Source organism: Balearica regulorum, chromosome Z, assembly GCF_011004875.1.
Source record: "Balearica regulorum gibbericeps isolate bBalReg1 chromosome Z, bBalReg1.pri, whole genome shotgun sequence".
NCBI classification, from domain to species: Eukaryota; Metazoa; Chordata; class Aves; order Gruiformes; family Gruidae; genus Balearica; species Balearica regulorum.
Window position 1 is genome coordinate 83,779,686 of NC_046220.1, and position 27,415 is coordinate 83,807,100.

General features: G+C 43.9%; 1 protein-coding gene across 3 annotated transcripts in view; it reads right to left on the bottom strand.

Annotated features, from left to right (window-relative positions):
• Positions 1-24,898: 24,898 nt before the first annotated feature.
• Positions 24,899-27,415, bottom strand: part of SMAD2 (SMAD family member 2) — a 54,861-nt gene continuing 52,344 nt past the window's right edge. For all 3 annotated transcript variants that reach the window (XM_075739739.1, XM_075739737.1, XM_075739738.1), the window contains one exon: positions 24,899-26,841. In XM_075739739.1, coding sequence (XP_075595854.1) covers positions 26,718-26,841 — 124 coding nt within the window. In that variant the 3' untranslated portion in view covers positions 24,899-26,717. The remainder of the gene's footprint in view (positions 26,842-27,415) is intronic.

Below are 27,415 nucleotides of genomic sequence, written 5' to 3' on the forward strand. Positions count from 1 at the left end.
TTTTTCCCTGGGATCAGCCTTGACACCACAGCCTTGCGCCACAACGCAAAAGAGCAGGGACAGAAACTCCACTTGTCTCGCAATTTTTTTTCTCTCCACTGGTGAGTTTAAAGCTGGATCTCTACAGTATGTGAGAAAAGGTTCTTTTCTGTTGTTTTTTTTCTCTCTCTCTTTTTTTTTTTAAAGTTCCATCCCTATCACTAAAGCAAATACACATGCATGTACCCCTGCCTTTAAGAGAGTGCTGGTTACTTCGTCCCTCTCCTCCTCTCCCCCCCCAAATTTCAAGGAGAACATACAGCTCATGAAAATTTAATGCCATATGTAACAAAGCAAAATGAATATTTAATTGGGGCTTTTATGTGAAACCAGATAACAAAACCAGTTACACACAAGGAAAGAAAAAAAATAAATAAAAAAAATTAAGCCCCTCTAATGTTTGATAAAAACTGGTACTGAAGCAGTTAAGCTATTGGCAACAAGCGGCTCCTAATAAACACTCAGCTAATTCTGTAGGAAAAGCACTAATTAGAAAAGCAATAATAATCGGTGTAATTGCTCTAAATTACCCTCCTCACCGAGAAGTGTGTTTGGATACTGAAACGCAGCTGCTCCTGCTCCATCCAGGCCCTAGCAGCCAAGGATGCTCCGCTTTTCTCTGCTGCCCTCTCCAGGTCCAGGAAGGTGGAAGAGCTGCCACCTCTCACATCCCAGGGAAAGGCTCTGCCTGGAATCCCTGGTAGCATCACCCGGTTGTTGCTGGCTCTGAAAAACACAGCATTGGGCTCCAGAGCTGGGATTGGGGTGGTTGAGGAAATGCAAGGAGGGTTGGTAGGTCCTTCTGGACATCCGGCTGCTTATTTATCTGCCCAAATACAAATAATAGAGCTCAGACAGGCATTAGACAGGCAAGGGGTGCACAGACTTTGCGCATAGTGTTGTAAGTCCTCATGTTGAAATACGGCCAGGGGCTTGGAGCACGAGCTGCAGAGCAGCATCCCTCCTTGGGGCTGCCGATGAGACACGGGGACCCACGGACACGCAGAAGCGCGGAAGGGATGAAACCCACAGCTCTCAGATACCAAAGCACAGCAGACAGCCCAGAGGTCAGGGATATACCAGGGATATTAACTCCTCTGCAATGCTCGTGGTGCCCAGAGGAGAGGTGGAGGAAAGGGCACGTGAGGACTGAATCGGCTCTTCTGCTACAAGGGCTTCATGGGTTTTATTTTAAAACTCATGGTTAGGAAGATGAGGACACTGAAGACACTGTGTTTTTCACAGTTCAGATTACAGTTAGATTTTGGACATCAGGATCCCCCAAATGGTCCCCTGTGCTGTATGCAGATCATTGACATTATTAGCATAATGATGCTCTCTTGCATGATACTTTTGATTACTGGCAAATTTGTTTACACCAACTTGCGTAATAATGAACTGAATAACAAACTTTCACGGACCGTGTGTCTGTACCAGCCAGTTGGGTTGCACTAGAGTTGATAACCAGCATTTGCAGAGCAGTACATTAACTCCCCGTGCAGTAGCGAGAAGTTAGAAGGCGAGCTCAGAGTGACTGGAGAAGAGCAACAGACAGCAAAGGCTTTATCATGATTGCATCGGTTTCCCCTAGCTGTGATGCTGAGCTCCTTCTTCTCCATGAAGGCTAAATCAGCTGCATATCAAGACGTCCTGTAGTTAGTTACCAGCCTACACACCTGCACAAGTCAAAATCATCCTTACACGGGTGCTTTGAAGACAAATAATCCCATCAGCATCCTATGGTGCCTCCTCTGTTGTCTCACCTGCTTTAATAGCATAGATTAATTTAATCCAACAATACTTAAACTGTAACCCAGTGACATGCAACTATTAGCTGAGAAAATAGAAATATTCACCTCTTTGAGTGTTCTGCAACCTTCACCTGCGAGCTTTGCCTTTCTTGGTGCCAGGTCAGTGACTGTAAGATCAGGACACTCCATCCCTGGGTTACCATGGCACTGCTTCTGGGTAGGGGTAGCCAAAACCAGCCCAAAGTTGAATTCTTGCTCACTGATGCCAGGCTGGCTAGCCAGCACCTGGGAAAACAGCCCTGAAAATGTATTTTCTACTGGTTGTGGTCTGAATATTCATTTTGCACTGTAAAGGCCAGGCATCGTGCTGTGCTTTCATGCATGCTTTGCTCATATTGCATGGACCTTCCTGGCAGCAGAGTTTGGCTTTTATTATATAAATTTAATTTTTTAATACTACATTATTTTATGGTTTGACCAGCTTTCCCAAATAGATCTACATTGGCTCTGCATGATGCAAAGTCCTTGACAAATAAAAAGGTGGGTGGATGTCCTGGGGGTTAGGGTTTTCTGGGCTAGTGGCAGGGATGGCACGGCAAAGCCCTGGGCACATCAGCTGAAATGGTCATTGAGTTGCCCTTCAGAGCTTGAATCTACAGATGGCAGATGTACAAGGACAACTCCAAAATGTTCTCCAAAACTGGCCCCAAATGACGTGATATTTTCATTCACTTCACTTCCAGCAGCTCCCATGGCTATAGAAGAGATGGTTGGGGTTTTTTTGATTTAATTTCATTGATCTTGATGGAATCATTACAGAGGAAATTATTCCAGGAACAAAGTAAGATGATTAGAGCCTATCCCCAAATTTTCTTTTTAAGCAGAAATAAATGCAGAAACCTAAAGCAGTGCCTTGGAGAATCAAATCCCTCCTGAGCTCATTTTAATCCCCTTACTTCAGTGATGCTACTCATGCTGCACCGCAGCCTCAGAAAGCGGACAGTCATGCTCCAAGTTTCCCTGTGTACTTACGTTTAAATCCTCGTTGCTTCCATGCATGCTTCAGTGTTATTTATACTGGTTTAACGATCCATTAAACAAATACTGTACTTTGGGAAGTGCTACTTTGCTTATGAACAATTACAGTTTCTCCAGCGTTCAGCGGTGCTAACCACAAGGAAGAGGACTATGGTGCAGCGCTAGCTTGGAGTAGGGGCTTGGGGCTTTTGCGGGTGTAGGGAAAGGCTTTTAGCAATATTAATGTAACCATTTCTGGGTTTGTGTATTTTGAAAAATATTCTGAGGAGGTTCAGAAGGTTTTTTTGTTTGTTTATTTTAAAAAGAACTTTCTGTAGAAATCTGATTGCACTCAAGAGGGGATTCCTACCTGGTAGGATATACTTAACTGGAGCCAGCTCCTGCAAATACTTACAGAATTTTGGTGCTGTGGACGGGCTCCAGGCAACGAAGCACATCTCATGAGCCAACCTCACCTTCCTCATTGCAGACACTGCACATCCAGCCACAAACACTGAAGCATGTCTCATGATGACTATGTGTTTGGCTAAGAAGAAAAGATGTGGTCCTGGTCCCTGTGGCGAGCAGCCTGATTCTCAGCTGTCCTCAGCCCTGGGATGATAAGGACCCCACAAATGTCCTCCCAGCAAACCAGAGCTGCACTAGGACCTTGGACATGCGGAGCAACAGGTTAACCCAAAGAGTTAAAGCAAAGAGATAACCATGGAATCCTTGAATGGTTTGGGTTGGAAGGGACCTCAAAGCCCACCCAGTTCCAACCCCCTGACATGGGCAGGGACCCCCTCCACTAGCCCAGGTTGCCCAAAGCCCCATCCAACCTGGCCTTGAACACTGCCAGGGAGCCAGGGGCAGCCACAGCTTCTCTGGGCAACCTGTGCCAGGGCCTCACCACTCTCACAGGAAAGAAGTTCTTCCTCACATCTAATCTAAATCTCCCCTCTTAGTTTGAACCCATTCCCCCTTGTCCTGTCACTACACTCCCTCATAAACAGGCCCTCACCAGCTTTCCTGTAGCCCCTTTAGGTACTGGAAGGCTGCAATTAGATCTCCCCAGACCCTTCTCTTCTCCAGGCTGAACAACCCCAACTCTCTCAGCCTGTCCTCATAGGAGAGGTGCTCCAGCCCTCTGATCAGCTTCGTGGCCTCCTCTGGACTCTCTCCAACAGCTCCATGTCTCTCCTGTACTGGGGCCCCCAGAGCTGGACGCAGTACTCCAGGTGGGGTGTCACAAGAGCGGAGTAGAGGGGCAGGATCACCTCCCTCGACCTGCTGGTCACACCTCTTGTGATGCAGCCCAGGACATGGTTGGCTTTCTGGGCTGCAAGCGCACACTGCTGGCTCATGTTGAGCTTCTCATCAATCAATACCCCCAAGTCCTTCTCCTCGGGGCTGCTTTCAATCCATTCCTTGCCCAGCCTGTAGTTGTGCTTGGGATTGCACTGACCCACGTGCAGGACCTTGCACTTGGCCTTGTTGAACTTCATGTGGTTCGCATGGGCCCACCTCTCCAGCCTGTCCAGGTCCCTCTGGATGGCATCCCTTCCCTCCAGCGTGTCGACCACACCACACAGCTTGGTGTCGTCGGCAAACTTGCTGAGGGTGCACTCGATCCCACTGTCCATGTTGCTGACAAAGATGTTGAACAGTGCCGGTCCCAGTACCGACCCCTGAGGAACGCCACACGTCACCATTCTCCACTTGGACATTGAGCTGTTGACCACAACTCTTTGAGTGTGACCGTCCAGCCAATTCCTTATCCACCGAGTGGTCCATCCATCGATTCCATGTCTCTCCAATTTAGAGACAAGGATGTTGTGCGGGACAGTGTCAACCCAAAGAGTTCCTCTTTGCAGGCAAGAGGTACAAGGAAATAAATCCCAACAACAGGGAAGAGATGGGATTTGGGCCACTACCCTTCCAAGGCAGATTTCAGTTAGATCAGCAATGGGATGTAGTGGGCACGGTGGTGCCTTGTAAGCCCATCAGTGCAACTCATGATTAATTTAATCGATTTTAAAAAAAATTTAAATGGTCTTGAGTTGGGCAGTTGAGCCTATTTTATCCTTCCAGTTTGCTGAGCCTGAGCACAAGGGAGAAGGATGAAAAGGAACCAGAAGGTATAGGTGGGCAGAGACCATCCCATGGCAAGGAGGTGGACAGGGAGGATTTGGGGACATCAAGGAGACTGCAGGCACCTCCCTGACCCTGGTAACATTCAGGGCTGTGAGACCCCATGAGTGCTGGCAGCAGCTCAGGTCTGCAGGAGCAGGGGGACGGTTTTGTGTTCCACCTAATTAGGGTGGCTGCATCCACCTGAAATGCGTGCTGGCTCTTTCAGGTCCCCATTCACCCTTTACTCCTTTCCAAAGTGGTCTCTTGTGTCTTAATACCTGTCTTATTGTGTTTGGTCTGGCAGAGTGGAAAATTTAATTTTAAACTAATTAGTTTCTAAGTTGCCGAATATCCTCAAATTACCGGGCATCACCTTTCCCAAAGGGAGAGAACAACATAACTCACCTGTATCCAACATTTGACACTGCTGGAGTCAAGAGCACAGAAACAAAGGATCCCCAATTGCTTATTGTCTTAGCTCAAAGGTCGAGAGTCGTTTATGACAAAGCTCTAATTAATAGTTTATTACACGTAACTGACCATAGTCTCTTTTGTTAGCATTTAATATTATTAGCTAAAGGTTTGCTCTGAATTCAGAATGAGTGTATCTTTGAAATCAACTTGCCTGGCTTTCCTTGGGCTTCAAAGGCGGCTGACCTCCAGCCCGCCGCTGCTGCACTCCCTAAGCATAGGCCTATTGGTGTCAGCAGCTTTTCACCTGACACCAAATCATTGACGTGCTGTTGCTCTGATTACTTGGTCACTGAAAGGTCATATGGATATAAATACTATTTTCCAATTATTTGGATAAATGGGCTGGTAATCACGCAAAGACAAGCCAGGTCTTTAAAGCTAACAACAGCAGTGATCACCACCCAAATTTAGTTTTTCAAGTTCATAAAACATCTAGGTTCCTCTACAAGCATGCAATAGTTTGCAAAAGGTTATGTTGTGTTTTCTTTCCTTCTTGCTTTTTAACTTTGGCCCTTTGAAAGGCACTGAAAGTAGAGCCCTGGTATCAGGGTGTAGACATAGCATCTGCCTTTGGGACGATGACAAGCTTCCACCCCCTGGTTGATTTTGGAAGGGGCTTTGGGTTGAAGTGGCACTCTGCTTTCATAGCACTAGCCCAAAGCATCCTCTCCCCTGGGTGGTGACCTAAGCTGATAGCAACAGTAGGGGCATCCTTAGGGGATTTGAGGAGGGAAAGGGCAGGAGGGGCTTCACAGCAAGCAACGTGGAACCCAATGGGTGTTTTTTACCTTTCATATGTCTCTGCACAGTTATCTAAGAGTTCATTTAAGGCACTTACAGGTAAGTGTTATGTATAACAGGTTGGTGGAGATGCTGCCGATTCCCACTTGAGATCCTCTGCCATCATTGCAGCACACGTACGAGAAGTTGGGTGGGAAGGGGATGGGCAGAGAAGACTTTCAGGGGGGCAGCCCCTGCCCCAGAGACATTTCCTCTGCTAAAAAACCCTCCAGCCTCCCCATTGCTGCCTTGATGCCATTTCTGCACGTGGGATCTGCATAGGGCAAGAGGAGATAAAAGTTAATCTAAGCAAAAAAATCATTCTGTGGTCCTCCCACCCTCCTTTTTCATGTAACTTCATCTCATTTCTTGCCACAATAACTGTTTTCTTAGTGTCAAATATGCCACGAGGGCCCAGAGACAACACTGATCGCTGCAGATGTACAGCAGATTTTTCCATTCACTGGCAATTAAAAAAGAGAACGTAACTGGGAGTATAACAGCAAAAAGTATTAGTAAGTTTAGAAGTTAAATCATTGGTCAAACCTTCTTTCAACTGCAGCATTAAAAAATATATTTTTCCCCAATAGAATTAAATTAAAAATAAAAAAGTATTTTGAATAGAAAGAGTTCTTTTGCTTTGAGAGCAAGATATTCCCTAAAGCTTTTTTAAAATTCCTCTCCTGTGACCCAAGCAGTTTGGCAGAACAGACACTAAAAATCAAAGAATTGGGGTTATTCCTCAACAAGTGTTTCAGTCAAGAAAGTTACCCCAGGTTTCCTTTAATGAAACATGCCATGGACGGCTGCAACTCCGTGGCACATGGGAAGACCCACATCCTTGCCTGTTCCAGCAAGTCCTGGGAAGAAGCTGGTGGCATGGACAGAAAATGCCATTTGTGCTATGCAGAAAGGTGCTTGCTCCAAATTGCGGTCACTGGTGGCTCTCACTCCTTTCCCTGAGACATGCTTTGGTACCAAGACTTCTCCTGCTATTGAGTACTTCTGTCCCATGTAAAAGAGCTCCCCAGTTTTGCTTCTTGAGCCCTCCCAATTGAACACCCTATGGTAAGCTCCCAAATTCCCCATTACATCCATCCATGTCCCATTGTCACTCTCCTCCTGACACCTCAGGCCACCACCAGTAGTGCCCACAGCTGAAGGGACCATGGCTGGATCCAGCACCACTTGTAGGGAAAACCATGGACACCCAGCCTGCAGCCATACCATCACAGCCCTCACCACCTGTGTTTCGGAGACGTTAACGCTTGGCAGAAGCGATCCTCTAGTGACGCTGGGCACTTCATGCTGCTCATCGCATCGTGGCATCCTCAAAAGTGGTACCCAAACCCCGCGTGGGCTTTTCCTCTTCAGGAGGGCACAGAAATGCTGTTGGTGAGTTCTCCCCAGGACAGGGGACATACAGCTTTCACCATTGGACGGCCACATCACCAAACCGCACTCCATATTTCAGAGATCCCCCATCCACATTTGGCACTGGATGGATAGCTGGGCTGGCCACAGTTCACCCTGCCTGGGCTCTTCCCATTCTCTGTTCTCTGCTGCCATCAGGTGGATGCTTAATTTTATTCAGGATAAAACTGAAAAATTCCAGCGTGTTTTTCCTAAGTTTAACCATTTTGGCCACAGGCAGTAGATTACCTGGCTTTTGGTCATGCAGGCAAAGCCATGGGAGCCTGGAGACATGGAAAGATGCCTGATATTTTCCCCCTTCCCAGGAACAAGCTGATTTTGGCCACGGGAGAGACCTGGCAAAACCCAACAGGCAGCACTGTTAGGTCTTGGTCTTGTCTTTAAGTCAGTGGTTTGGATCCAACCCACTTGGCTGACTGACATTATTTATTGCTCCCCTTAGCTATGCCGTCAGCATCTCCCTTGCAAATCCCACCCCAGGAGAGGTAAGATTTTAAGCAGTAGCAGGACTTAGCACTAGCACCCACCTTGGTATCACCCCGGGGCGAGAGGCTTTTCTGCACATGCTTGTTCAGGAGTCAGCAGTCTCTGGCACGGGATGCTCAAGACAACACAGGGCAAGGTTTGTGTTGAGTGGGGCACCACAGCCTTTTGGAGATCTTCTGGTGCTGAACGCACTGGAAGTGAAGTTGCTGGCAGAGATAGAAAAAGCAATGCACATCTTAATTTCCCAGCCAACTGTGCTGAGATAATAATCCAGCAGCCAAGAGCTACCCCAGACAAGGGCTGCTCCTAATTCCACAAATGCATCTTCTTCACGCCACGCCACACGGCTTCTGAGAATTGCTTTGAACTGTAGCATTTGTAAAGGGTTTTGGAATTGTTTAGCACTTACTGTGGAAAGCAGTAGTTAATTTAAAAGGTGTAAACCACTATTTTCCATGCCACAGCAGCAGCACCAAAAGCCCAGAGTATTGTCTCTACTGAAATTTGGTCAGATAGCACGCTTGTGCAGAAAAACTTTGGTAGTTTGATGGAAGAATCAACCAACCTGATGCTGCTGAGACCCAGGATGCTGCCAAGATGTTCAGTGCTGATGCAGTATGATATGAAGTGTTGCCTATAACCCGGCACAACGTGTTATTTTTGTAGAGTAGTTAGCAACAACGATGCCAACTCATCCACTAACCTCGCACAGGGATATACAAAACAAACACATCTAGTACTGCTTCTTCATTGTCACTGAACATCCACCTCTGGTGCTTTATTTCTGTTATCCTCCATTGCATTTCAACCCCTTCCATAGCAGAGGAAGTCCCCAAGGAGAGTTTTCCCACCGATCACATCTCCTCTTGCCAGGCTGCACACTCGCTCCTTGGCTGGCCAGTAGATACTGGTTCACCAGTGGTGGACCAAGCAGAAAAGAAATATCAAGCTTACTTTGCAGCAGGGTAGTGGTGTGGATCTTCCTTCTAGGTGGCCCTAGAAGATTCTACATGGCTGAGCATCCTCTGTTGAATGTGACCTAAACTGGTGAGTAGGTTCAAAAGGCAGTGGGAGGGGAGATTCTGGACCAACAACAGCATGGGCACAATTGTGCAAACTGAAAAACCACAGGAGATATTTTCAAGTTAGGCAGAAAAAATGCAAAGCAGCAAGTCAGGATATTGAAAAAGGTATCTTAATTCTTTTCCCAGTAGATTTTGATCATCTACAAGTTGTCAAGCACTTCTCTTCCTGTCTTGGTGGAAAGAAGAGGTAGGAAAGCAAAGTGACCATGGTACAGGAGCCAGGACCACTTCTTGAAGAACCAGCATCTGCTGACCTACAAGCAGCCCCTGGCAAAGGCAACAGGAGAGAGAAAGAGAGAAGCAGCCACAGAAGCTGGTTCCTACTTTCCAAGTGCACAAAGTGCTCATGGCCTGGTAGTCCTCTGTCAGCTGTTTTTGCTCTGCCCCTAAAGTAAATAGGATGCTCAGGCATTGACAAAAGACTATCAGCAGAAAGCAAGGTTAAAAAAGCAATAATTCAGCCAGTTAACTGCCATCGTTGTTCCTTCCTATCTCTGCATTCTTGATAAACAAATTCGTAACAAGATTTTACTGCTCTGTTCCCTGGAGCAGTCTATTAGTCTGTTGTTCAACATGCACTACCAGTCAAAGACGAGCTCCCACAATACAATATCCCTTAAGATGATCTCCTTTGCATTTGCTATGATGTAATTATGCTAATTATCCAGCCAGCTTTGATATCCTCATATTTTCCAGGAGGTTTATGATCAAACCTGTTCCTTTAATTTACTTCCCCTGCCATTGGAGCCAGGGTGTTTTGATGCGCTCTGCCACACGTACGTGTCTCGGTGGGCTGTTAAAGCTTGTCAAGACCACGGGGAGCTTAGGCAGAACTTTGTCCCAGCTGACAAGAATTTTAACAATCGCTTCTCCTAACTAGCATTTAGCCAATGTTTGATGGCTTCTCCCATCTATAACATTATACCGATAATGTCCGTGCTTTTCAAGTTTTCATCTTTTGTTTTGGCAGCATAGTAAATTTCCTGGGAAACCTTCACATATTTCCCCTTTCACTTGCCATGAAAGCCCTGCCCTTTCACTGGAAAGGAAAACCCTAGAAATTCTGTAGGTCAGATCCTTACAGCTAGTATAAAACCAATGCAACATTGTAAAACCAATGCAATATTATAAAACCAATGCAGTGAGTAAGAAGCTGACCTTTCAGTGTCTGGAATGAACTGCTTTAAGTAATACATATGAAAAATATCATTTGACATATAAATCTCATTACCTTCCCAACAGCCTGAAATACAGCATGGTTCAAACCCTGTCAGAGTAGATGACAGAAAGTCCTTCTTTTTCAATGAGTATTAGCTTACTTAAGAATATTTTCTTTCACGTTTATAAAGTTTCAGTGCAAATGCTCTGCAGAATATGGGTTTCATTAGCTTTTTCATCTAAAGTTTGCTGTGTACTTTCTTCTTTAAAAATAAAATAAAATACTAATTTGCATGGCTTGAGGCTTCCACAAATTTTTCTCCCCATTAAATGTGATTTAAATACCAAGAACCGTTGGTCATAATCATAATAAAATAACCATACATGACCCAGATTCCTTTTATAGAGGGTTTTTTGGTGTGCATTGTTTCCATACATTCCTGGTGTGTATGGTAGCCTTTAGTACTTGGTAATTTGAAAGCTCTTTCACAAACTATTTCCTGCCCCTCTGTAACTGTTGAGCTGAATTGCCTCATGTCGTTATGTGAGAAAAATGATGCACTTGGCAATATTTTATAAATTTATTCACGTGCTGTGCAGAGGGATTGCATCACAAGCTCTGCATCTCCCTGCAACAGCCCCAGTGCAGCTTTGCAAACATGGAAATGGTGTGGTGACTTCTCCAGAGCCTGGACCAGCACCAGAGCTACCCACAACTCAGTACATGGATGGATGAAGGTCCATCACACCTCTCTTGGTTTCCTCTCTCATACAGAAATAAAACTCCAGAAGACTCCGTGCAAGCAGGTGGGAAGAGGCTAACCAGCACACGTTTCCTATATACAGTTGTTTCACCCACACCAGATCTTATCTTCAAGTGACAATCCCCACCTAATCCCAGCAATTTCCTTACATCGTTAATTCAAAAGGGCAAAGGGTCATTCACCCATGTCAACTGCAACCACAAAGACGCTTAGCCTAACGTTGCATCAGCTCTCAAGGCTTGAAGAGATGGGACGCTGCTTGAACAAGATATGGAAGATGACCCATGATGCCCGCAATGGAAAGAAGCACCTTGGTTCCTTCTGCTTGAATGAGAGGACCTGGTAGCTGAGCCTGAAGGTGGAGGCACCCTGGCAACATGGCAGTAAGCCTCAACACACCCTCTTCACCTTCGCTTGGAATTGCCAAATTCTTACCTTGTAGCAACAGTTGCAACAACCCATTAGAAAGACCTTCAAATAGGAGAACTTCCCTGATATGAAGGGTGTGAAAGAGAGAACCTTAGAGGTGTGAGGCTTGGGGCAAGAAACAAGATTAATCTCTTGGCTGAATTAGACACAGTCTTAGAGAAAAATGTGGGTAGACTCTGAAGGAATGCTCTTCCCTTGAGAGCTAAGCTCCATCAGCCATGAGGAGTCAGGTTTCCTCCATCCTCCCACCACAGGCTAAGAAAGCAGATGAAGGAAACAGATGCCCAACCCACAACCAGGCACGAGGACAAGATGCATCTTAAAAGAGCCAAAGGGGAAACCCAGGCTGCTGGCTCCAGCGAGTATCCCAAAATAGTCAGAAGCTGTAACAGAGAGAGAGGAAAGCTGCTCCTACGAGACCTCCATTCCCTATCTATGACCTCTGATACTACTGGGAAGAGGAGTTAGCAAGCAAGGAGACCTGTAGGGTATTCCAGCTGTGAGGAGCAGCATTTTACCGTTGGGATGAATCAAGTGGGCAAATCTCTGTCTCATGAGGTCAGGGAATATCCCAGATGGATTTCAGGGACCACAACTGTGATATGAAGACTGCCTCCAACCTGCTTCAGTGACTAGAATCATCAGAGCACCATCCTGTCTTCCTCAGAGGTCCACACCAAAACAGTGAAGCTCAGGAGATCAAGCCCAGGAGGGTTCAACCATGCAATCTGAAATACCTGAGAAAGACCCTGGGCATAAACCCATTCTAAAGCAGAACCGTCAACATTTCCTGGTCACATGGGAAATAAGCAGGCTGGGTTTATTTACATTGAGCTAATCCCACATCACATGCCTTTGAACTAATTTCAAAATAGATCTCCTACTGGGGAGGGGGGCAAGCAAAACTCCACTCAATTTATCTCCTAGAGGGTTCAAGGACAAGCAGGAGGCGAGCTGCTGACACAAGCAAATCCTGTTGTCTTTACACCAAACCCACAGAGAAATCGGGACTGCCTGACAGAGGAAAAGGTAATCTTTTTGATATAGCAAACTGTGGTTGACAGACCAGAAAGCTTTGCATGAATGCCTTTTAAAGCACCCCAAAGCTTTAGGGCATGAATGTGAAATTTCTGTGTCTACTAGGACTATATCAAGGCTACTGAAGTTGCCTGTATGAGCTACTCCAACCAGAAAAGATGGTATTTGCTAACACTAACCTGAGGAGAGAACGGCTTTTGTTCCCAACCACCGAACGAGTCTTACCACAGCACGAGCATTGACCAGGTTGTTGTGGGAAAGTCTGGCAGGAGAGTAAAGAGAGTGCAGCTCCATCTGGGAACACCTGAAGCAAAGGTTGTATATGAAACCTCATGTGAAGAACAAAGACCGTGTGCCCAAGAGCGACAGACACCATCTGACCATGGTGGTTGGCTGGAACATCAACTGCAGAATCAAGTTTAGCATAGCGGAAACCTTGCCCATAGGAAGTCATGGTTGCCTTGCTAGGGAGTCACAAGATGCTCCAACAAACTCCATGCTCACAATAATACATGATTCGAATCAAGCTTGGTACCTACCTGAAAGGATAAGGTCTTACCTGCAACAACTGTTAGGATGCCTTCAAAACAAGCTTTTGTGGCCTTTTTCCAGATTCTAGCTGTCCTAGGCTTTGTGAAACCTAGGGTTTTGCACAAACCATCTTGAGAGGAGAAAATGACACCTCTCAATGACACAGATCAAGAGATTCCTTCCCCAAGTTGTAAGATAAGGAGACTGGAGAGTTAAATAATAGCAGAGCACAGACAGTTTTTGGAATACAAGACAATCCTGGTGTGAGGAGGGAGGGAGAGGAGTGAAAACCATGAAGGGGTTTAGAAGTGGCCTGAATTCACACAACAGCTTTGAGAAAGAGAAAGGCTTAGATCCAAGCAGAAGTTATTGTGCTGCACATAACAACAGCTGGAGGAGCTTTAGAACTGAATGTCCCTTCTGTGTGGAGAGAGTCAGATCATTTTCATGTTATATGCGAAAGGGAAATTCAAAGTGAGAAATATTCAGTAGAAGACTTGTCAGAAAAATTTAATTTTGAAATAGGTGGAGGACACATGGTGTGACATAAGCTCAGGGAGGTTGCATGGCTAGAAAGATGACCAAGGGATTGACTTGTCTGCTTTGCTTTTATTCAACAGTTCCATGTAATCAACACTTTTCCATGTAACGTTTCAATTCTCTCAAAAGTGCCTGGCTCTTTAATCCAACACTGACAAAATTCGGTGACCTCTTATGTAGATGGGAGAAAACCTATCATCACCTAACACTGCGCAACAAAGCTTTCTTGATATTTTAAATTCCTTAAAGCATTGTAAGGTAAAGCAACAAAGGTACATCCCTTTTTTTCCTTTTTTTTTTTTTTTAAAGAGTAGTAATTTTCAAAAGACTGAGTTATTCTCAATGCAACACTAAAGCCAAGGTGCTAATTTGCTTTTGTTCTTTCAAACTTCTTCACTCTTACAACCACCAGGTTATATTTAAAACCCCTGCTAGCTGTGAAACAGCATGTGTCACTGGTCATTCTCACCCACCTTCTCTGTGAGGTGAGAAGTGCTCAGATTGTTTATCAGATTGCTTTGGAAACATGCCTTGCCTTGATGCCTAAGGTCAAATGAGCTTGTCTTACATAACGAATCAAGGTCAATGAGGGTCCTCAGGCCTTGTACAAAGTAGCTTTACCCTTACAATGAGCAAGGGCAGCTTGTAGTAGTGTCACATCTGCAAATTCCAAGACTACTAAGAACAAAAATAGTCGGTCAACTGATGTAGAACTAATTTCATAAATATCAACACCTGTTTCTCATTATTTTGCCTCTTTGAAGAAGATACTTTCCTATTTCAGCTGGTCAGAAGGCCAGCCCCATCTTGAGTTACAGTCTGGTCACAGTACCTCCACCACTGTCTAATTAAATAAGGACACGAGAGCCACCCTGATGGGTCTCACTGGGCTGAAACCAGACCAATTCCACAAGCCAAAGGAAGGGGGACGCAAAGCAAAACACATCTCTGTAGTCATATACAAGTCATTTCAAAGTTTCCATGACTCAGAGCTACGGGCTGCTAACAGTGGTACCCTGTAAAATAACTATTGTGGCTGAGTGAAATCGGCCTGATGCTGTAAGGCAGGAAGACGTGGGGTTTCATGCTGGGTCTGCTGCTGCATCACTGGGTAACAGCAACCAAGAAATTCCCCAGGAGTTTAAACTTATTTGAAAGTAGGTGGGGTTGACACACAAAAGAAGTACCCGAGGAGTGCCCAAACCAAAGGCACAAAAGACTACCCACTGACTACTTATCTGCTTTCCATTTGCACTTAGATACCATTCATCATACTCTACCTCTGCCTCCCTTGGCACTCCTCCACACAGACTTTTAACAGATCATTTTACCCCTACTCCTCCATAGTTGTGGAGGTTTGACGCCTGCATTGAGAGAACCTGATGCTTCTGCTGTCTAAAACAACCAATGCAAGCACCTTTTAAGGGAGCGAGGCTGAGGAGAGATCTCCTACTTCTCTTTAAAAAAAAAAAAAATTCTGAAATAATATTCATGTTACCTTCATCATATTCAATATCAGTATTTCATCCCTTTTTAATCTTCACACTTTATTAGTTCTTTTCTGTGGAGAAGAAGGTCCAAGGGACTTGGCTTGTAATAGACTTTACACTGCCTTGACCACAAGGATAACAAGAACACAAAAGTGAAAGGCTAGGCTACATCAATGCCAGCTAGAACATGAAATATTTAAGAACATTGAAAGAGGAGAAATAGCTCCTGTACACCTCAAAAGGCATATCTTAAAAATCATTAGTTTCAGAATTAGCTCAGTCACGGGTGAGGAAAAGGCTCATGTCAGAGCTCCATGGCTGCACACACACCAATAGTGGCATCTGATACATGAATTTGAGGTTGAACTGGAACCGCCAATTAAACATCCCATGACCAAGTCCACCACAATTCCTCCTTGCTCTCCCACTGTTTTAATCCACCTATATGTTTTCTTAACTAGAGATCTTTTAATGAATGGGTCTAATACTAAAGAAATACAAAAGCGAAATGCTAACTAACTAATACCTAACTAACTTGTTATGCTGGCTTTTGACAGGGTTCTAGCAAATTTAGCCTACCAGCAGCCTCTGCAAGCAGACTGGAGCTCCCGAAGCCACCATCTGAACCACAGTCAAAAAAATCAGTTAATACATTGCCACCTGTCTCTTTTTTGTTAGCCACCCAGCTGGATATAACAGTCCCAATGTTAGCAATTAGCGTGGCCAGTCCTACCTACTGCAGTGCTAACATCACATCAGTAGTTCTAAACCTACCCAGCTGTTCTGACATCACCAGACATAGGGGATTGGGGGAAGGAAGGGGAGAATCATCTTTGCTTACACTGAGTCAGAGATTCAGCTTCCGAAAATCCTGCTCATCCTCGCAATGTCACGATAAATCATTCTTTCTGCTCATTTAAGTGTTGCAGCTCTCAGAGCACGTCCTGGGTAGCACTGGGTACAAACAGATCTCACAACTTTTCAGTTACCTTTTGGTTTCCTAACAAAGACAACGCTCAAGGGTTTGGACTCCAAATAATGTCCGCCCAAGCGGCTACAGCAGGTAGAGCTCAGAGAGAAGATACAAATTATGGTCATTATCATGTAGTTATGGTATTGCTACACCAGCAGCAAAGCCCTCCTGTTAGGGTCCTGGATTTCAACTAGATGATCAGAAATAAGGTCTGAGAGGGTACGTGTGAACACACCCATGAGAAATGGGACTGCTGAGCTTTAGCTTGTGACCTTGGGATGGTACCAAGATCAGAACTACCTTCCTAGATGCACCGAGTTCATTTCTGACATTGCACAAAATTAATAATTCAACTGATGGCTGACCTGTTTTCAGGTGTCTTCACTGGAGACAGGATGCCTTCGCTGTACTGTTTGTCACCCAAATGAAATTACACAAAGCAACGGCATCTGTTGACACAACCAACTAAAAATATAATACATATTTGTGATCAAGTGTCCTACACTTGAAATAAAGCCTTTTTGAACTTAACTTCAACTAGGCTTCGGTCCATCAGACAAGTTTCAACCCAGTGCTCTCAATCCAAACACAATTAAAATATTTAGACTGTTAATTGCATACTAATTCCTTCCCTACCACTCCTCCTCTCCCCCTTCCTTTTTAAGTAGATAACTTTGAACAGGTTTTTTCCTTCTTCTTTCTAATACGACTTCCTGCTATTGGCAAATAAGAGTTTTGGGGAAAAAAAAATCCTCTTTAGTATTCTTCCTCAGGGCCTCAGAAGAACACAGTGTTTTCTCCACATCTAACAAGCATGGCTGCTGTTTGTCATGCAAAAATCTGCTAACTTTGGATTTAAATGTTTTTAGAATGAAATCAGGAGACAAAGAAGTCTTGCAGAGCTTAAGTCAGACTCTCCGCTCAGTCCCTAAAAAAACCCAAACCCGCCAAAAAAAACCCCAAACAAAACACTTTCATTCTGCAGGATGAGATGTACTATTTGTTGAGGAGCACTTGAACATCACCGAGAATTGTCTGGGCATTCTCATTAAAGACAAAGTAAACCTCTCTTCTCCAAAATCAAAATTCAGGTAGATATTATAGCAAACCTCTTCCCACAGAGGTCATGGGCTTTTTAATGCTATTTATTTATTTATTTGTAAGACTGCTTCTCCTTGCGGTCAGGTAACAGTCTCTTCCATCCACTACCAGGCTGCAGTACAAGTTGGGTCACTTCTTCAGTCCTGAGCTTAAGTTGCTTCTCAAGGGACTACATTGAGTCTTAGCTTTGACAACAACAGAGACGAAAACCAGATCTGTGCTCCCCTCAGCCCAATTTCCATTAAACCTGCTCCTGTGCTCCAACAACTCTTTCAGTGCTCTAACAAAAGGAAAACTAGTTTTATGGTCTTTAACTAGCAGATACGTATCAAGAGCATTCTGATAACTGGTAAGGGTACTTCTGTGACCGCATATCACTGCTGAAGCCGAGCATCAGACACTCTTCATTTTTTTCAGCTCCACCACTTTTCCTGTTCTACTAAACCTCAGTATTTCTCAGCCCTGGCTCTTTGCCCATTTTAATTTCATATACTGCACAAACCTCAAAGCCTGAGTACATTATGAAGATATTTTCCCTCACATCAGTACTAACATCAGCATTGCTAATAGCTGTGGTTTTTCCTCCCATTGGACTCCCAGACTTCCGAAGCTGTAAAAGAAAAGATAGTGTATTTGTCTAGAAGGGGATTATTGTTCCTAAATTAATGTTATCATTTCCAAGGCTTAACTACAAAAAGAGGAGAGAAGGTTTCTGCTGGCGTATGAACGTACACCTCAGTGCTGTATATGCATCTCTTCTGCAAACCAGGATCCTGTTAGGTTTGTCCAGCCTGGAGGGTGGATGCTCTCCAGAGCAACCGCAGTCCTTCCCAACCCACGGCCTGCCTCAGTGCTCGACAGTCCTCCCATACTTCTGAGACTCCTCAGGGGCAGGACAGTTCTCATCCAAAAGACAATTCCGTTTGTTCCCCACTGCAAAATGAGTTATTTCCAGATCCTCCTCTACCAAAGTCAATGCTGTTTGCTATTCAGCAGATTGCTTACAAAAAATACATAGCAACTAATTCTGAAGTCCTTTCTCCACTCTTAGATGGCAGTCTGGGCAGCGAACATGCATTCAACCCTCAGGTGGACCCTGTTGAGCTTTTACCCATCTACACTGGCAGCAGAGACAAGCCCAAGCTGTACCTGCCTTCGCTAGCTTTGGAACCGAGCATGTGAGGAAGCACAGCACGATTAACTGTCTGTACACAACTCGGCCCAGGCTGGTAAGAAATTTCACTCGGACCAGTACCTGAACTAACATCCCCTCTGACAGTACACATTCCTTCTCCGCGTGGTGTTACTCACATTTCCTCCAGCTCACAAATCTCGGCACTGCCTGCCACTGCTTCATGGCAAGATAAATTTAGCTCTTCTTGGAGCTTCAGTAGGAACAAATCTTCCTCCTCTCCTGAGAAGCCTGCCTCTGCTGCCCGAGGGTTTGGGTTTTTTTTAACCACAGGCTCCATCAGTGATTCCACAGCAGAAAAAAAAAAAAAAAAATACACCAACACTCAGCTGTGAAAGCCCTGGGGAGTCCATGCTGAATAACCCCCACCCAAATCTCAACAGCTTAAGCACATCTTTTTCTCAGCTTCACTTTGTGAATCCTACAGATCAACTCTTCAAGGACATGCAACACAAACAGAAGAGACAGGACTTCTGAAGTGCTTCTAAACTCATTATGCATTAGTTTTATTTCAAAGTAATGCATGCATCTACACAACCTAAGCTTACCTGTACATTATTGCCTGTCCAACTGTTTCGTATCTCTGAATAGTTTGGAGTGTGTGGCAGATAACCCTGGGGAGTCTGCAATTCCCTGCTCCAAACTATGGCTCTACAGCTTGAACTGCCTCTACTCCAGCTTCCTTGTGTAGTTACTCCTTGATCAAAGGTGACCAACTGCCTAGGCAATTCCTTCTAAAGATGAAATAAGAACTGATGGACAGCACCCACCTCTTTATCCAAAGATAAACTCCAACTGCTGGCTACCTAAGTTTAATAATCTTCTACACTTGGTGCCACAACAGCTGTTCTTGGAATTTTACTTCAAAATGAAAAGGCAAGTAAGCAAGATGTTAAAGCCAAGATAAGTTTTAAAATCAAACAGAACTTGCACCCTCAGTTACACATTGCTCATAAGCTCAATTAATTCATGAGGCATACATAAATTTTTTACGATACCTTACTACAGCTTTAGACGAGCAAATAGCAAGATGCTGTTAACAGAAAAATCAAGAGGGACAGAACTTTGTTTCAACTTCCCCTGATGCAAATTAAAAGAAAAAAACCAAAAACAGTAGGGCTGGAGCATCTGTGTCCATTGCCACTTTGGATCCTATTCCAAAAGGAATAGAACAAGCAACTGGGCTTTATTGAATCCATTCTGACTAGATCTTCTACATGGGGGAAAAGGATCAAGACGTCTTTACATATCCATTATTTGTCATTCATTATTCTTCTGCCAACTAACCAGATTTAATCCTGATTACAGTTAATGTAACATCAAAGACTGTTCTCAGCTTTGAAGCCTTGATTTTAGTTTTTGTAGCTGCAACAATCTAGTACTAGAAACTTACTCCACTAACTGAGCTTTCCCAAGAGAAGAAACAGAAACCTTACCTGGAGATTTTTTTACAGAAGAGAGATGGAAAAGAGGACCAACATGACTGAAGGTTATTTTTAAATGGCCTCCTTTAATACAGTTTATGATGGTTATTTACTAGCCAAGCTTAAGTGGTCAGGAAAATGGACATTTCATTAATATTTTCTTAATAGTAATAAACTTTCAGACCAGCTGCAATTTAATTCCCTGAGCAGGTCCTTCTAGAAGCACTTTCTATGCAGCTGGCATGTTACTTGCTATATGTGTAATTCTTCTAACGAAGACAGTACCTCACTGACTCTTCAGAGCTAGTATTGAAAATTAGGTTATAGTCAAACTTGTTTTGGTAAAAAGAGCACTGCTTCATACTGAAGTAAAACACTATGTGGGTGGAGTGTAGTGAAATCCTGTATTTCACAATATTTTAACTCAAAACCCAGCTGCAGTAAAATTTCAGTTTGCAATGCTAAAAAAAGCTGTAACCACAACGAAGTATGACAAGTTTGAAGGTTAAAACAAAACACTTACAGTTCATTGTGCCAACAATTTAGAGCTGCAGAGGATTATCAAACCCCCAAACTTCACACCCTCCCACTTCCAACATGAAAAGTCAAATTGGACACACGAAAATAAAAAGTTTAGTGAAGTTCTAGTTTTTACTGTGTAAATTAGAGTCAAACTATTATTCCTAAACACCTAAGCTGACTACTCTGAAAGCACCCAAGAACCTTCAAAGGCAGATATTTATACTTGCTTTATGCATTCAAACCAGGCATCTCAGCCAACAGCCTAGGCTCTCTACCAGAGAACAATTCAGAGCCCCAAATTCAGACTTTACCTCTCCCTGCTGATTATACAGGGAGTCTAAAGTCAAATTATTTACACTGCTTGCCTGCAATCAGTCTCAAGGAGGGTAAGTTCCAATTAAGCACAACATCTTGAATAAGAACAAGACAACACCACAGCTCTCACCATGTTCTAGATTTGTATAAGAGCACCTGGAAGTCGAAGGACTCCATGCAAGACGCTCAGGTAACAGCAGAGAATTCCTGTTGCAGAGAGTTTACCACCTAGATAGGAAACATGCACAAAAGGAAATACACAGAGATGATGCTCTACTACCCATTCTCACAGTTTAAAGGTGCAAGAGTCCAGGTGTTTGACATTTTTCTTGCAGCCTCAGCCCTGGAACAACTTCTAAATGAAACTGTTTTTTCCTCTACGGGGGGAAGGGTTCTGAAGTGTCAGCTCAGTGCATCCAAGCTGCTATAAGGTAACTTGAAAATAATTTTTAGGATTGGGTGTTTACAACAACTACCTGATTTTTGGTTACTTGGCTTTGGCAGTACTATGAAAATCAAGCTCAGACAGCGATAGTGACAAGAGAGAGATCAGAACCCAGGCACATGGAATCCCAGTCCAAACTTAAGGCAACAGTTACATACAGAGTTTTTCCAGCTTCACGATACAGATAAGCAGCTGGCTACCCATACTTAAAGGATTTCCCTGCTTGGTAAGTGTTTTATTTAACGAAACAGCAGAAAAAAAACAATTCACTTTTCAATTGTACTTCGGACACCAGTACTTTGGCAGAAGAGACGAGGGATGAAGTCACATTGCTTACGTACCACAGGCATTCCGCACTGAGATGCTTGAGCAGGCATTGGTCATATTCTGAGGAAGAGCAGAACCGCAATGGGGTAAGTCAGAAAGGCACTGGATTGAGAAACAGGAGTAGGTTAAAGTTACTCAAGAACTACCAAAAGCATTTAAATGAAATACAGGCAAGCAAACATTTCAAATGCAGATAAGTTCCCTTGTTCCACTAAGCTGTGGCTGAAACAATAATGGCAGGAAAGAGTATTTTAGTGGTACTAACAGAATTTAAAAGAAGTGACTTCTACACAGACTGACATGCCCTTGCCCACAGGGAGCACCACAGGTCCACAGATAATGTCTGCACTGTCCTTGTAGACCGCTTGGAAGTGGGCACCAAAAAAGGGTACAGTCAGGATTATTACCATGTTTAAGGCAAAGCAAGTAATAGCACCAAAACTGAAAGAACACATATAGAAATCCACAGTAAGGAGACTACAGAATTAGGTCACCCAGCTGATTCAAGTTGCAACCTGCTCATAAATGCAATGGAGTCTTTCACCCAGACGAGTCGCTCTTATCTAACTGTTTCACAAGTGAACATCTGAGCTAGTAGGATGTAATTTGATTCTGGAAGAGAAAAGCATCCAACTGGGGAATGAGCCAGGCCAACCAGAGCAGGGCCAAATGTTCCTTAGCTGCCTCCCAAGATGAGAACCAGAAGGCCAACCACCTCAGGGGTGTGTGTGGCTACGGTGGACCCTCTTGCACTCCTCCAGGGAAACCTCCATACTTGATTAGCTCTCTGAAATGCCCATACACCAACACATGCAGCATGGGGAATAAACAGGAAGAACTAGAGGTCTGTGTGCAGTTGCAGGGCCATGATCTCATTGCAATTACAGAGACATGGTGGGATAGCTCACATGACTGGAATGCTGTCATAGATGGCTACACACTTTTTAGGAAAGACAGGCCAGCAAGGCAGGGTGGTGGAGTTACCCTTCATGTGAGACAACAACTAGAATGTTGTGGGTGTTTACTACAGGCCACCTGATCAGGAAGAGGAAGTGGATGAGGCCTTCTACAGACAGATGGAAGTAGCCTCACAATCACAGGCCCTGGTCCTCGTGGGGGACTTCAACCACCTTGGTATTTACTGGAAAGGCAGCACAGTCCAGGAGGTTCCTGCAGAGCGTTGATGACAACTTTTTGACACAGCTGGTAGGGAAGCCCACAAGGAGAGGGGTGCTGCTGGACCTTGTACTAACAAAGAAGGACTGGTTGGGGATGTGAAGGTTGAGGCTGCAGTGACCATGAGATGGTGGAGTTCAGGATCCATCATGGAAGGAGCAGGGCAATAAGTAGGATTACAACCCTGGACTTCAGGAGAGCTTACTTTGGCCTTTTCAAAGATGTGCTTGGGAGAATCCCTTGGGTTAGGGCTCTAGAAGGTAAGGGGGGCCCAAGAGAGCTGATCAGTATTCAAGCACCACTTCCTCTGAGCTCAAGATCGGCACATCCCGAAGAACAGGAAATCAAGCAAAGGAGGAAGGAGATTGAATGGATGAGCAACAAGTTCCTGGAAGAACTCAAAGGGAAGAAGGAACCTCAAAGGGAAGAATGTGGACAAAGGGACTGGCCACTTGGGAGGAATATAGGGATGTAGTCAGAGTGTGTAGGGATGCAACAAGGAAGGCTAAGGCCCACTTGGAATTAAAACTGGCAAGGGATGTCAAGGACAACAAGAAGGGCTTTTTCAAATACATCAGCAGTAAAAGGAAGACTGGGGAAAATGTGGGCCTGCTGCTGAATGAGGTGAGTGTCTTGGTGACGGGATACAGAGAAGGCAGAGGTACTGAATGCCCGCCTTTGCTTTGGTCTTTACCGAATCCCAGAAATCTCAGGAATCTCAGGAATCTCAGGAATCCCAGACCCTGGAGGTAGGTCTGCAGAAAGGAAGACCTTCCCTTGGTCAGGGAGGATCAGGTTAGAAAACATTTAGGCAAACTTGACATACACAAATCCATGGACCCACAAGTGCTGAGGGAACTGGCAGATGTTATTGCTAGGCTATTGTTATTGCTGTTCTCCTGGAGAACAGGAGAGGTGCATAAGGACTGGAGGAAAGCCAATGTCACTCTGGTCTTCAAAAAGGGTGAGAAGGAGGACCCAGGAACTTACAGGCCAGTCAGCCTGATCTCCATCCCTGAAAAAGTGATGGAACAGCTTATTCTGGGCTTTATCAACAAGCATGTGGAGGAGAAGCAAGCTATTGGGAGTGGTCAACATGGATTCACCAGGGGGAAATCATGCCTGACCAATCTGATAGCCTTCTATGATGGCATGACCAGCTGGGTGGATGAAGGGAGAGCAGTGCATGTTGTCTGCCTTGACTTCAGCAAGGCTTTTGACACCATCTCTCCTAACATCCTCATAGGCAAGCTTAGGAAGTGTGGGTTGGATGAGCAGACAGTGAGGTGGGTAGAGAACTGCCTGAATGGCAGAGCCCAGAGGGTTGTGATAAGCAGCACAGAGTCTAGTTGGAGGCCTGTATCTAGTGGTGTGCCCCAATGGTCAGTGCTTGGTCTCTGGTCTTATTCAACATATTCATCAATGACCTGGACAAGGGGACAGAGTGCGCCCTCAGCAAGTTCGCTGACGATACAAAACTGGGAGGAGTGGCCAACACAGCAGAAGGCTGCGCTGCCATTCAGCGAGATCTGGACAGGCTGGAGAGTTGGGTGGGGAGGAACCAAATGAAATTCAACAAGGGCAATTGTAGGGTCCTGCACCTAGGGAAGAACAACCCCAAGCACCAGTACAGGTGAGGGGTTGACCAGCTGGAAGCAGCACTGCAGAGAAGGACCTGAGAGTCCTGGTGGACAAGCTCTCCATGACCAGCAGCGTGCCCTCGTGGCCAAGGCAGCCCATGGTACCTGGGGTGCATTAAGAAAAGCACGGCCAGCAGGTTGAGGGAGGTTCTCCCTCCCCCTCTGCTCTGCCCTGGTGAGGCCACATCTGGAGTTCTGTGTCCAGTTCTGGGCTCCCCAGTTCAAGACAGTCAGGGAACTACTGGAGAGAGTCCAGCAGAGGGCTGCGAGGATGAGGAGGGGACTGGAGCATCTCTCGTATGAAGAAACCTGCCTGGACGCGATCCTGTGCAACGTGCCCTGGGTGATCCTGCTCTAGCGGGGGGGGGGGTTGGACTAGATGATCTCCAGAGGTCCCTTCCAACCCCTACCAGTCTGTGATTCTGTAACTGCTTTAATAAACTTGATCTGGAGTAGAAGCCTGTATGATTAAACACACATAGATCCCAACCTCCACAACAGCCGTATAAGAAGTGATTTTAACATCTAAACAATTCCCATCCAGTCACAACATGCAGGACACTTGTACTATTTGTTTGATTCCTAAACTTGAACAGCAAATGTATACAGCAATTAATAAAATGAACAACCATCATGAGAAGTAAAACCTTTATTAGTGTATTCACATATTAGGCAAATGCAACACGCATGAAGCTTATTTCTTAGGTTCACAAGTTCTACCAATACATTAGTCTACTGGTAAAACTAGCACAAACTGGTAACTGCTTTGCCAAATTTTTAAAGGTGTCTGGCCCACTTTTTCAAGGCTTGATTTTTGGTATTGCTTCTATGCCCTAGTCATTATGGCATGAAAATATCCATCACTATCATCAATTCAGTCAACTGATTAAAAGCTGTAACACTGGCCACATTTTTGTTCTCAAAGCTGTTATCACTAGCTGTACTTACAAAGTACAGTACTAGTGTAACGGATGAAACAATGGGAAAAACAGACAAAGGCAATCCTGCTACTGCCACAATAACAAAAGAATGACAGACAGCTAGATCACAAGATTGTTAGTAAGATGTATATTTTTCAAGTCAGAATAACCCTTCTATACAGTTTCCCAACCCTTCCCCAACCCAGACTTATTTGTAGAATATATTTCAGAATATTTTTAATATGGTGCAGCTGTAGTGTCCAAGGGTTCACAATAACACGCACTGTCATGAAGAACCTACAAGTCCTCCTTCGCTGGTCATACCTCAGCAACCACTATCCTAGAGGTTTTGCAGAAGCAACTACTTTTAATAACAAGGCCCATTATGACATAATGAATGCGTATGATCTGGTATGTAAGTAAGCTACACAAAGCCACTCAGATCAGAAATTCAAATTCTGTTACTGAAATATATTAAGAAGCTGCATCTATTTAAAACACATACGAAAGAGTCTAGTTTACCCTGGGAAAGATTTTTCAAGGTATTTGGCTCCAAAAACTAAGAACAATGATTTTTAGTGACATCTGTTTAATGAAAAAATACAGATGTAAGGGTAAGCCAATAACCTTGTATACATAATCCAGTATCCGATGCTACCGTAAATTCTCATTCCATGAGAAAAAACACTGATTTCAATGATTCAAGGTACAAAAAAAGTCCAAAATTACATCTGTGCCAGCAATACTGCTGGCAACAGAGGCATCAACTTAGATGAGTAGGGGAAAGTAGACTCCTAGTGTGATGGATACTCAGAATTTATAATATGAATTCATTTTAGGCCCCATTAAGCATATAAAGTATCTTAAGATTTCACAGATGAATCTCAAGACATTTCTTTCCCTTCCAATGGAGGGATTTTTTTTTTTTTTCTTTAAGAAGGCAGCAAAAAGTTAAGCTTTTCTACAAGGAAAGTCTGCTTTTTATGTCTAGGACAACTTGAAAACCTGCTTATATAAAAAAATATAAAAGAATAAAGGAGTAGTCTTGGAATTTTATGAGAGATTTGCCCCAATCAAAAAAACAAACAACTATTTATGGGAATTAAAATGTAGAACAGCACAATACTGTGATATTTGAGATCATGATACATTAATTGTATATATACTTAGCTATTCATGTTATTGATAAACCATTAGGACACTCAATTATATACCAAATAAAAACACCATTAAGAGTTTTTAGAACTGTCCCTTCTTTCTGAAGAAGGCATTTCTATACACTAAATTTTCATCTAGTATCAGAGTATAGGAAATAGAATCCACAAGGTGCTTTAATTGATGAGACCTCAAGTGCTGTTTTTCTTTTTTTTTCCTTTTTTTCCTTTTTTTTTTCCTCTCTTTTTTTTTTAAAAAGTTTTTTGGATAGTAAACAGTTCATAGGGACCACACACAAATACTACGACAGACGAGCTGTTATATTAAGTCTGTTGATGGGACTCTATATTTAGCCCACTGATAACGGAGGAAGGAGTTTTACGACATGCTGGAGCAGCGTACTGAAGGGGAGCCCATCTGAGTCAATACTTTGTCCAACCATTGTAGAGGTCCATTCAGATGAAGTTCAATCCAGCAAGGAGTGCTTGTTACTGTCTGACGCCTAGAAAATAAGGATTAATAGGAATAGAAAGTCAGAAAGAAGCTTTGGCTGCCATAAAGTTCTCCATCATATGATCAAATATGTTTCCATCCATATCTACACAGAAAGATAAAAATCTGCAATCATTACCATAATTGTTACTAAGCTTTTTTCAGGCAGTCTTTGAAGACAAAAACAAAACCCAAACAAAAAACTGAAACTACCCTGCATCTGTAAGACACATCAATAATTACATGCTTATCCATAATACGAGAATATTCTGCTCTGACGAGTAAGATAAGAACTGCAGCATTTTCTTCACTATCACAATCGTAAGGTCTGGCTTTTTGGAGCAATTGACAAGATAAACGTGTAAGGAAACTGCTAGATGTTGTCAGAAACACTACGTCAAAACACAGTGTGTGGTTATACTGTGATAACTGATGCTATCTCAAAGAAACACCAAACTTCATCTCTGATTTCCTGTAATCTTATACTTCTACATGTGTTTTGTACTGTAACATCCTCACACAATCAATTTAAGTAAAAATTGTGTTTCCCTTGTCTTCTACATAAACTTGCCTATAATTTTCCA